Here is a 12,204-nt window from a genome sequence, read left to right as displayed (position 1 = left end):
CACAAGTGGTAGTGACTGACAGTGTCTTACTAGAGTACTTGTTAGCAGAATATACGGACAGACGTCACGCTTTACGAGGAGCGTTGGATTGCCAATGGATCTGGGCACCGGTAGCTGCTCGGAGATTCGGAAAAGGAGCTCCACCGACGAGGCAGCCCTCAGTGTCCACAGTAAACCAGAGGGGCCGGCCTGGGCATTCGTTCCCCAACACGGGATTTTTTAAATCGAAAGGGATTTTTTTTAAATGTTTATTTTTGAGAGAGAGAGAGAGAGAGAGAGAGAGAGCAGGGGAGGGAGGGGGAGACACAGAATCCGAAGCAGGATCCGGGCTCTGAGGTGTCGGCACAGAGCCCGACGCGGGGCTCCAACTCACGAGCTGTGAGATCGTGCCCTGAGCCAGAAAGTTGGACGTTCAACCAAATAAGCCACCCAGGCGCCTCCATCACCGTGTGATTTTGAAAAGGGCTGTAGATATTGCTGCCAGCAAAGGAAGCATGGCAGGGGCGGGGCGGGCAGTGTGGTCACAAGGTTGTTGCAATCCACAGGACCGTCTGGCTTCATAAACAGAGATTAAGGCCTCTCCCCACAGTGGGGACGTCTCCTGGAAGCTACTAGGCCAGAACAGGACCACCCCCGCCCACCAGCAAAGCTCTCCTGTTTCTGTTTTTTTTTAGGCTTTGTTTATAAGACATTTGAAGAATGTTTGGAATTCATATACCAAAATGAAGACAACAGAATCCTCAAATTCCAAAGCGGAATCCTCCTGGGACTTTACTCGAGTATAGCTATCTGGTAACAATGTGTTGCACTCACTAAACTCCCACGTTTGAAAAATGTTGACTCCTTGAAGAAGGGGAGATTAACACACACAACATGCACACACACACACACAGAAATGAAAGAAAAGAATTTATACTTTGTTGTACCTGAGAGATTGAAGGCATTGAAGGCGTGAGGGTAGATTTACACTGAAAGGCCCCTTGGGGATCATCTTGCCCTTTAGCAAGGCCGCCACGGGGCTGTAGTCAGTGCCACAAGCCTTTATTACCTACACACCATGGCGTGGTAATACAGAAAGGAAAAGAGTACTTGCTACTGAGGAGTGGTGGGGTGCGAGGGAGACTGATAAATAGCACCATTTGTGGGGCGCCTGGGGGGCTTAGTCAGTTAAGCCTCCACTCTTGGTTCCGCCTCAGGCGTGATCTCCCAGTTTGTGAGTTCGAGCCCCGCATCGGGCTCTGTGCTGACTGCGCGGAACCTGCTTGGGATTCGGTCTCCCTCTCTCTCGGCCCCTCCCCAGCTTGCTGTGTACCGCCCTCTCTGAAAAAAAAATAAATAAATAAACAACAAAAAAAATAGCACCACCTGCCCACACCCCTCCCCCCCACAGATGGAATTATATTGGAAAACATTGTTGATAGAACGGATATTGGAGGATGTGGCTTATGTCTGCAGGTATCTGCAGGCGGGTGGGCTTCCTAATGTTGAAGCCCAGGATTAGACTTGCCCACTCAGCAGGAGGCAGTTCTGGAAAACGGCAGTTCTCCCCCATCAAGAGCTTTCCACCCTGTGGCAGAGAGAAGCGCCACACAAAGCTCCTTTACGCGGGCCTCACTGCCCCTCAGGATGGGGAGGGCCGGGTGCCAAGCCACACCTGCCTACCTCCTACACTGCTGTCACCTCCTGACCACAACTGTGGCTGAACGCCTTTCACTCATGAAGTTTTCAACTCCGTAAACCTGCAGCTATGGTCGTACCTTCAAAGAAGTAGATCAACAACAAGGCTCCAGAACATTCATTAGATGACTTCCGCAGCCACTCCCAACATGCTACGTGCAGCCATGGTGTCCAGTGTTTATTTGGACTCTGCGATGAGTGAAATGAGCATCTGAAGACATTCCTGTCCAAAGCGCCACAGACTAGAGCAGTTCCAAATCTGAAAAGAGATCTATTCCGAAATTCCTTGGGAGACATTAAAATCTAAAAATCAATTGCCCTTACCAGTAAGAGTCCAAAGAAATTAAAGTTCAAAGTCAAATGACCTCGCCCGGGTGAATTAAAAATCCAAGGCATCTAAGGTCTGAAAGTCATCCTAGTTTCTTATTCGACTTTCTTTCGACAGCTGTGGCCTAGGCCTGTGCTTGTCACACGTTAGTGGGCACAGGAATCACCTGGAGAGCTTGTTAACACTTGTTAATGGATTCCTGGCCTCGTCCCAGTCCCCAGAGTGACTCAGCAGATGGGGGCTGGACCAGCGAGCCTGCATTTCTAAGCAGCATCCAGGTGACATGGATGTTCCCAGTCGGTGGCCCACACTTTGAGTAGTACTGGCCTAGGCCATCTCTCTCTGGAATTGGAGCAGTGTCTTCAAGCTCTAGAATTCATAGCTCCCAAGTGTTTGATGATCCTTTTAGAGTCCAAAGAGTTAAGTGCTTGCTAATATTAGCCGAGGGTTCCCGAGGAGTCTATTCATCACGAACCATCCAAACATCCTCTTCTTGCCCCGTTCCATAGCACATCGTTTCTCCTGGGGAGCAGGCGGTGGGCTCCAGGCCCAGGTCCCGGGAGCTGGGCCCGCAGGGAGACCCATTTCAGAACATTCCAAGGGCGCTACTGATTTGTCTTCTTCTGTGCTGGCGCAGGTATGCCAGGCTTCAGGAATGGGACAACTTTCACATCTTTTCCAGTAGAGCTAAAAACCTAGTGCCAAGAAGAACCCCGACAGCTCTTTACTATGAAGGAATCAGTAGGTACATGGAAGGGCAAGTCCTCTACCTTCAAAAGCAGATTGAGGGGCAGTCTGAGAACGCTCAGGACAGTGGAGTCGAGCTGCTCAAGGTGAGCCAGTTTCCAGGATAAACCACTCCGTAAGTGGATTTCTGTCTACCTTCTCGTGAAAATTATTTTCTCTGATTCCAGAATTTATATATTTATTTAAAAAATTCTTTTTTAATGTTTACTTGTTTTTGAGAAAGAGAGAGAGAGCATGAGCAGGGGAGGGGCAGAGAGAGAGGGAGACACAGAATCGGAAGCAGGCCCCAGGCTCTGAGACATTAGCACAGAGCCTGGTGTGGGGCTCGAACTCACGAAAAGTTCGAGATCAGGACCTGAGCCGAAGTCGGACGCTTAACCAACTGAGCCACCCAGGCGCCCCAGAATTTCTATGTTTATGGCATAGTTTTTTAAGGTAACTTCTTCCCCCCAAATTGGAAGGAAATACAAATTGCTCACAACCTTACTACTCAGAGGTAACCACTTTTTACAAAGAGAGACATCACTTTTCAAGTCTTTTCTCTGTGTGTGCCCATGCGCACATTTCCATTTTTAAAACATGCTATCAAATAAAATATATTGTGAATAATTTCCTGTCATTAAATTGTTTTCTACACCACGAGTTAAAAGGAAGCATAGTATTTTATCTTAAAGATAAAGTCTCCTAGATCTTGTTAGATGATATTGCCAAACTGTCCTTGGATAGAATTTTTTTGTAGTATTTTACGGCAGTTATTATGATAAACATCTTGGGAGGTTAAGTCTTTGCACATGGAAATTAAAAATATTCAGCTGATCCTGAATGTGTCTTTTAAGTTAACTTTTTTTAAAAAAAATTTTAATGTTTATTCTTGAGAGAGACAGAGTGTGAGTCGGGGAAGGGCAGAGAGAGAAGGAGACACAGAATCTGAATGGAGCAGGCTCCAGGCTCAGGACCTGAGCTGAAGTTGGACGCTCAACCGACTGAGCCACCCAGGTGCCCCTAAGTTAACTTCCTTTTTTTTTTTTTACACTTATTTACTTTTGAAAGACAGAACAGGACAGAGCACGAGTCGGGGGGGGGGGGGCAGAGAGATGGCGGGGTAACAAAGAATCCAAAGCAGGCTCCAGGCTCTAAGCTGTCAGCACAGAGCCCAACGCGGGGCTCGAACTCATGGACTGCGAGATCGTGACATGAGCCAAAGTCGGATGCTTAACCGACTGAGCCACCCAGGCTCATGTTAACTTCTTAAAAAAACAAAAACAAAAACTTTTAAAATGCGTTTTCAGGGGCGCCAGGGTGGCTCAGTCGGTTAAGCGTCCGACTTCGGCTCAGGTCACGATCTCGCGGTCCGTGAGTTCGAGCCCCGCGTCGGGCTCTGGGCTGACGGCTCAGAGCCTGGAGCCTGCTTCCGATTCTGTGTCTCCCTCTCTCTCTGCCCCTCCCCCGTTCATGCTCTGTCTGTCTCTGTCTCAAAAATAATAAAATAAACATTAAAAAAAATTTTTTTTAAATGCGTTTTCAGACACTTCAGTATAAGCATTATAGGACGTGCATATCTTCCACTCACCGAACAAACGTGTGCTGAGTGCAAAAACACATAAATAAATAACACTGGACTCCTACCTGATAGGCAGTAACCACCAGATACTAGGCGCTGGGGTGTGAGGGGGGAGCAAATCACACCCGGTACCCGCCTCTCGGAGTTTACAGCCTCGGCTGGGCAAACCCTCCAAGGGAAGAAGGGCCAAATCTCCTGTTGACTTGACAATGTTTTGCCTTGTCCTCTTCAAAACTAAGCCCATGTGTATTAGTTTTCCATTGCCGGGCCCCCAGTTACCACAAACCTAACAGCTGAAATCACACAAACCTCTCATCGCACACGTGGGCAGGTCAGAAGTCTGGACAGGCTTGACAGGTTCTCTGCTTAGGGTCTTAGAAGGCTTTAAAATCAAGATGCTGACCAAACTACCTCTGGGTAGGGATCTTCCCTAGAGATCTCGGAAGATATCTGCTTGCAGGTTCCTTAAGGTTGTGAGCAGAATCCAGAGGCTGAAAATTTAGGAATGTCTCTGTTTCAGAGATGTCACAAATTTGTCAAAGCAAGGCATCCTGGGACTTCAAGGCGTCTTGAAGTACAGGTAGCTCATTTAATCCTCAGAACGTTGTTAGGAGGAAGTCTTCGATCTGCCCAGGTAGGAGCTGTGCTCACCAATCTCCCAGGCCCCGGGGTCTCCTCCTACAATTTGTTCACACTGCTTACCGACCCCTGCCTGAAATACTTAAAAGGTCATTGTCACCTCTGCTTAGAGGTACGCTCTCTTTGGATACAGAGCATGTATTTGTATTTCTGTTACATAAAGCATTCTGCTGGCTTCCATTCAGGGTATGGAGTTGCTTGGTTACCCAAAACATTATCTTGCTTTATGTGATTATTCTGCATTCTGTATTATTTACGGAATTACTATGTCTTCTGTAACTTCATGTGATTTGATAGAGTGTCTGGAGTTGAGAAAATGACTCATGAGAATCTCAACCAGGCGCCGAGCGTGGGGCTCAGTCTTAACGACCGTGAGATCATGTCCTGAGCCGAAATCAAGAGTTGGACGCTTAACCGACTGAGCCACCCAGGCATCCCTGTCACTATCACTTTCAAATATTGATCGAATACTAACAAAGGGGGCCACTTTTGGCCAGTCTGACATATGAAAGTCCAGGTAGATAAACTAGCAGATGATGAAAAGAAAGCACGTCTTTATTTAGTGAATAGTACAGTGATAAAACTCCTCTATCCCAAAGACAGTACAGGTGAAAAATACCATAGGTACTTACCGGGTTCAGTAAAGATGAGAAAAACACGGTCTTTGTGCTCAAGAAGTTTGTGATTTATTCGACTTCGAAAAGGAGGTGGGGGGGGGTGGTGGAGGGAGCAGAGACAACACAGGAACACGAATGAGTGAAGCACAAGCTTGCGCGTATCTCCCACGGCACGCAGAATGATGCCTTGTTCACAGCAGGTGAGCTTCTTAGATCAATAATTGATAGACTAAATAGACGCGTTAACAGGTCAGTCAGGAAAACCCAACGTTTTGATCCCATGTCTATCATATTGAAATAAAGGCAACAAAGCAATAGGACATTGTTTCGCTGAGCATCAGATTAGCAAAGACACGTGAGAAGACAGACTCCTACTCTGAAAGACTCCCATAAACTTTCCAGAGCGCGTTCTGGCAAAATATCTTTAAACTACGCACGTTGGTTAATTCTCTTCCTGGGAATTATCCTAAGGAACTAATCAGATGACAAACAAAAATTTGTCTACAAAGATGTTGATCTCAGGTTTCTAGTAGTAAAAAACTAGGAGAAAATGGAAACTATATGCACTTCAAAAAGAAGATTGGTGGGGCGCCTGGGTGGCTCAGTCGGGTAAGTGTCTGACTTCGGCTCAGGTTATGATCTCGCGGTTTGTGAGTTTGAGCCCCGCATCAGGCTCTGTGCTGATGGCTCAGAGCCTGGAGCCTGTTTCGGATTCTGTGTCTCCCTGTCCCTCTGCCTCTCTCCCACTCATGCTCTGTATCTCAAAAATAAATAAAAACATTTAAAAAATTAAAAAAAAAAGTTTGGTTAAGTCAGAAATGGCACATTTAAACATTGGGATATTTTACGTAAAAATTCTGAATTTCTGACTCTTCTTTTAAAAATTGGAGTACCTGGTGACTCCAAGCCCACATGCCGAAAGGACAGCTGTTGGCCGGAATTGAGAGGTGACACTTGTATAGGGCACATCTCTAGCATGACATAATCCCCTCTGCTCTTATCATGCTATAGCCAGCCTGCTTCTTTATGTTCCTTGCCTGACTCTTGTCAGCATTTGAATTTGTGAGCTCTGATGTAAAAGAATCATGTCACTGGAAAATGTTTATCGTGTGATACTAAATGAGAAAAAAAGTTGCCATACTATGTGATTAGTATGATCCCAATTGGGGGTATGATATGTGTGTGTGTGTGTGTGTGTGTGTGTGTGAGAGAGAGAGAGAGAGACAGAGAGACAGAGAGAAGTGGGAAAGCATGTACCTAAATGTTAAAAATATTTCTTTCCGGGTGCTAAGCTTATGGGTAATTCTTTTTTTTTCTTCCATTTTTTCCCCCTAAATTCTGAACAGTAACTTATATTGCTTTGGTAATAAAAAGAAAAGGTACTTTAAAAAAAAAAAAAAAGCGCTTGCTGGAAAGGGTTAGTGAGCCCACCCATATCGCATGCTTGGTCCGGGTAGAACGCTGAAGCTCCCCCACTTGACGCGTGTCACTTTGTGTCCACTACATTCTATGTAATGTCTCTGTAATACGCTTTTTCATTTGATCGCTTCAATCTTTGAAACGTTCCCACATCATCCGTGGAGAAAAAATCGTTGCGGCCAAGGACGCTTTCTGATTCTGATATGCTGGTTTTCCTTTAGAACTTGGAGAGTCTGGTGACCCAGAATACCACTGGCCCTGTCTTCTACCCGAGGCTTTACCACCTGATGGCCTACGTCTGTATACTCATGGGAGACGGCCAGAACTGTGACCTGTTCCTGAACACAGCCTTACGGCTCTCTGAAACACAGGGGAATGTTCTGGAGAAATGCTGGCTGAACATGAGCAAAGTACGTACTACCGGCCAGCAGATGGCGTGGGGATGCCCACCCTTCCAAGGAAGCCCCAGAAGCCTACCGCCTCCTTAGCTTTCCCCAAGCACGGAAGGCCATCACGGGCCTTTCTGGACTCTTCCTAAAAGGGGCGATAGATCCGTAGCTCAGGTGTGTGTGCCTCCTCGTCCCCTTGGAGCTCCCCTGGAACCTTCCTCGCGTTCACATCTGCTTTGGCAAGATCTCCGCCCCTTCTCTGCAGCCCTCACCGCTTTCCACTGGGTGTTAATGTTGCTACGCAGGTCTCTCCTCCCCCTTGAGAATGTGAACTCTTCGAAGGCGAACATCACGCGTAGCATCCAGCCCAGCGCCTTGTACTCAGCACTTGTTGAATAAGCGAATGGGCCTATACTTCCGTGTGTTTATTTAGAGTCACGTGTCAGTAGCCTAGTCTGGGGGGCAAAATTCATCATTTGTCTGTGGGTTCATGTGGCTTAAAAGCACAAGGACCTGGGGGCGCCCGAGTGGCCGAGTCGGTTGAGCGTCTGGCTCTTGATGTTGGCTCAGGTCATGATCTCACAGTTTGTGGGAGCACGGAGCCCGCTGGGATTCTCTCTCTGCCCCTCCCCCATGTGCACATGCATTTTCTCTCTCTCTCTCTCTCTCTCTCTCTGAAAATAAGTAAATAAACATTAAAAAAAAGTTCAAGGACCCTGGACCAGTTCTGGTATCAGACCGGGCTTGGTCACGTAAGTCGGGGAGCGCTGATTAATTCTTCATGCTTTCTCTCCTCTCAGGAATGGTGGTACTCAGACTCCGAGTTCATGGACGACCAATGGCTTCAAACAGTCTCGAATCTCCCCTCCTGGGAAAAAATTGTATCGGGCAAGGTAAACATGCAGGATATTCAAAAAAACAAATTCCTGATGAGGGTTAACATCCTGGACAATCCTTTCTAACCTTTCGTGAAAAAGAACAAAGATTTCAGTAAGGCTCCCTCTCTTGCAATGATCCATTATTAACCTTTCTCTGGAACCAGCACCCTCCAGGTTCCTGCGTATTCTCTGCCATTCCAGACACAGAGGCAGACGCTCCGGGTTCTTCTTTCTTTTTCTGGAGGGTCAGAAAGGGTCAGCGGCCTCATGCTTACTTTCTCCCAGCTTTGCCCAAACTGTACCTGCCTTTCATTTTTCAACTCGACCTGTTCATTTCAGCCCAGGCGAAATGTGTGTCCTGTGGGAAAAAATGAATATCAAAATGGTTCATGCAGCGACAGATACATTTCTAGTTACTCTATTAAACTGAAAATGTTTATTTTTACGTGTCCAGTTGTCCCATCTTTTGTACGTCGCACGGCATATGGCAAATGGCAAATGCTTTTCACGGTCTGTAAGGGCAAGATTTGAAAAGACACATTTTGGGGGCGCCTGGGTGGCTCAGTCGGTTAAGCACCTGACTTCGGCTCAGGTCATGATGTCAGGTTTCGTGGGTTCGAGCCCCGCGTCGGGCTCTGGGCTGACAGCTCAGAGCCTGGAGCCTGCTTCGGATTCTGTGACTCCCTCTCTCTCTCTTCCTCCCCCCCCCCCCCCCGCCCGGCGCCCATGCTCTGTCTCTCTCCGTCTCTCAAAAAATAAATAAACATTAAAAATATATATATAAAAAAAGAAAAGACACATATTCGTAGCGCCTGACGGCAGCTTCCAAGCCCTTCTAACCACACGCATCAAGTATCTGTGGAGATACAATTTTTAAAGTTGAGATAATAGTACTTTCGCTGTGGGTACGCTTACGTGCTTAGAGTTAGTTTGCTTTATTTCAGAGAGTAATAGCATTCAATTTCACTTCCCAGATGTTGGAGATTGTGCCCCAGAGCCACCTGCAGTCACTCTCTCTGGGCAGACAGAAGCAGTCTTGGTGGCAGTTTGTGCCTCGGAGGGGACAAGTGGAGTCCATGGAGACTCAGCCACCTCCACCCTGCCACAGCTCCCTCGTGCTGCCTCATTTCATGGGCCCCCATGGTCATCTCAGGCAGGTGCACCCAGATTTTCGTGTGTCGATTCCAGGCCTCTTCTGATCCCAGAAGGGGGTTCTTCTGATGGCATCGACGTGTCCTCCTTTCACACACACCTCGCCGTCTCATAGTGATTTCCATAGGCGGTGCCACCATTAACGGGCGTTTCTTTAATAGACCAGTATTTTGTCGTCCTGCAAAAAAAGGCAAAGCCATGTGTTTTTCGTCCTGGTACCATAACTGCGTTCCACAAAGGAGGCTAGCCCCAGAGGTCCGGTGGCCTGACGGAGTGGGGACAGCAGCCCAGGAAAATGCGAGCATTAAGTTCCAGCATGAGCTCTGCCACACACATACTTTGTTCCTGTGGCTTGTCCCGTAACCTCCCTATTTCAGTGCACGGGTGTGGGTACTGGATAGAATAACGAAGGCGAAAAGGTGTTGAAGATGACAACGTGCCACACGAGTAAAATTAGGATGAGATGACTGGTTTTAAAAACAAACACGGCAGGGGCGCCTGGGTGCCTCAGTCAGTTAAGCATCTGACTTGATTTTGACTCAGGTCATGATCTCACAGTTTCTTGCGTTTGAGCCCCACCGAGCCGGCTTGGGATTCTCCCTCTCTCTCTGCCCCTCCCCTGCTCCCACGCCCTGCCTCTCTCGAAATAAATGAAAATGAAATAAACACATCAAATAGCGAACCTCACGTAAGGGTCATCCCCTTCAAAGCTGCTATTCTGCGACTTGCATACATCCTTGCTTTCTAATGACCTTCATTATTTTGTATATCACTTATCCATTCCCATATTTACTCCTCTGACCAACCTGTTGTGTTTTTTTTTTAACGTTTATTTATTTTTGAGAGAGAGAGAGAGAGAGAGAGAGAGAGACAGAGCTCGAGAGGGGAAGGGCCAGAGAGAGAGAGGGAGACACAGAATCAGAAGCAGGCTCCAGGCTCTGAGCCATTAGCACAGAGCCCGATGCAGGGCTCGAACTCACGAACCTCAGGATCATGACCTTAGCCGAAGTCAGACGCTTAACCGACTGAGCCACCCAGGTGCCCTGACCTGTCTTGACTAATCACCGAGTACCAGGAACGGATTCAGTAGCGGAGGTTGCGATACGGAGACCGAAAAGACCAGTTCTTGGCCTGGGCAAGCTCACGGACCTTCCGGAGGAAGGCACACGGGTAAAGCTGGTGTAGCTGCTGTTCGGGGATTAGACGAGGGCGAGGTGGAGGGGAGCAGCACACACAAAAGCCAGCCGGCTGAGAAGGCTTAGGGGAACTGCCTGAGAAAGGAAGTCATTTTGGTTACACGGTCCCTCCCTGGAGTGGGTGGAGGGCAAGTGGGGGTATAGGAGAGCCTGGGCGAGCACAGGCGGGGACAGGCGTGAGCCCCGCCGTGGCCAACAGAAAACAGGTGTGTGACTCCAGCTTATGGGAGATGTAGGCCAAGCGTCGGGTGGCGGGGGTGGGGGGCATTCTGCAGAGGCTGTGCTGTCCCGGAGGTGAGTCTGTCCTCCTCCCTGCCCCTCGTCAAGTTCCAGGCTCGCGGCCTCACGCCTTAGAAGCACTTCTGCTTCTGAGGTGCTCGTGCCTTCCAGGGGCATCGCTGGAGGAAGTAGATTCGGCTGAGACTTCTTTTCAGAAGACACGGAAGCCGTGAAGGCTTCGGGAAGAGAGAGGAACAGAGAAGTGATGCTCTGTCCCGTGTTATTAAACATGAGCCTTTGAAGCCTCCCGCACCAGGGTATGAACTCCTGGAGGGCAGGGGCTCGGCCCACATTCAGACCGCGTGCCTGGGCAGACAGCACTCGGAAAGCGCTGGCAAACTGGTGAATGTGTTAACATTTTCATTTGATCATCTCGAGTTCATTCCTCCAGGCCCCCTGAGGAGTAGGAACCTAGTATTTACTGAATGTGTGAACTATGTGGACCGTCGTGGAGATTAACAAAATTTCCGTGACATCGACCGCACGGGCCCGGCTCTGTGCTGCCGCTGCAAGGACCGATGAGAACCAGCCGGCACGGAGGTGACACGTGCGGGCCTGGGACATCACCGCACTGGATCTCCACCCTGCCAGTTGCTAGCCTTGGCAAGTTATTCAACCTGTTTGTGTGTCAGTTCCGTTGTTTTACTTTTCTTTTTAACATTTTTTTTTTAAGTTTATTTTTTGAGGGGCACCTGGGTGGCTCAGTCGGTTGGGCGTCCGACCTCGGCTCGGGTCATGATCTCGCGGTTCGTGGGTTCGAATTCAGGTAAGGCACTCAGAATTCTGCAGAAGGAACAAGCAGGCAATGAAAATGCAGAGTTATGAAGCGGGCCGCATAGGGTTTGTGGGAGAACAAAATGGGGAGGCACGCACCCTAACATGGCTTTAGAAGTTTCTAGGAAGCTTCCTGGAAGAAGACATAGGACTTTTCCAGGTGGGGGCCTGGTATTCGGTGCTGGAGAGGTTTTGGAAGCCATGGTCCTCCCACTTGGTCTGAACGAGCTCCACTGAGTGGAGGTGGGGGAGGGAGGAGGGGAATGATGATGTGGGAGGCAGGGGGTTGCTTTTCGGGGCTAAAGGCCTCCTGGACCAGACAGCCTGGGGGCTGGGACCTTATCCTGCAGGAGGGAAGGTGCAGCAGAGATGGAGATAAGGTCTTTGATTTGAGAGGAGGCAGATCGCACTGAACTCAGAGACTGGCCTCTCAAGGAGGGTGCTCAAAAATCACAAATACACAGGGAGAAGCCCAGTAAACTGGGAACTGGGAAGGGCCAGGCACTCGCATCTTCTAGCAGTTGCTAGATGGACTATTACATCACCCC

General features: G+C 48.6%; 1 protein-coding gene across 4 annotated transcripts in view; it reads left to right on the top strand.

Moving 5' to 3' along the window:
- Positions 1-8,700, top strand: part of ADCY10 (adenylate cyclase 10) — a 73,665-nt gene extending 64,965 nt beyond the window's left edge. For all 4 annotated transcript variants that reach the window (XM_042924921.1, XM_042924923.1, XM_042924920.1 and 1 more), the window contains exons 30-33: positions 675-792; positions 2,643-2,838; positions 7,210-7,398; positions 8,178-8,700. In XM_042924921.1, the coding sequence (XP_042780855.1) occupies positions 675-792; positions 2,643-2,838; positions 7,210-7,398; positions 8,178-8,339 (665 nt within the window). In that variant the 3' untranslated portion in view covers positions 8,340-8,700. The remainder of the gene's footprint in view (positions 1-674; positions 793-2,642; positions 2,839-7,209; positions 7,399-8,177) is intronic.
- The last annotated feature ends 3,504 nt before the right edge of the window (positions 8,701-12,204 follow it).

Source organism: Panthera leo, chromosome F3 (genome assembly GCF_018350215.1).
Source record: "Panthera leo isolate Ple1 chromosome F3, P.leo_Ple1_pat1.1, whole genome shotgun sequence".
NCBI lineage: Eukaryota > Metazoa > Chordata > Mammalia > Carnivora > Felidae > Panthera > Panthera leo.
The sequence above is the reverse complement of the archived record's forward strand: the minus strand, read 5'-3'. Positions and strand labels throughout refer to the sequence as shown.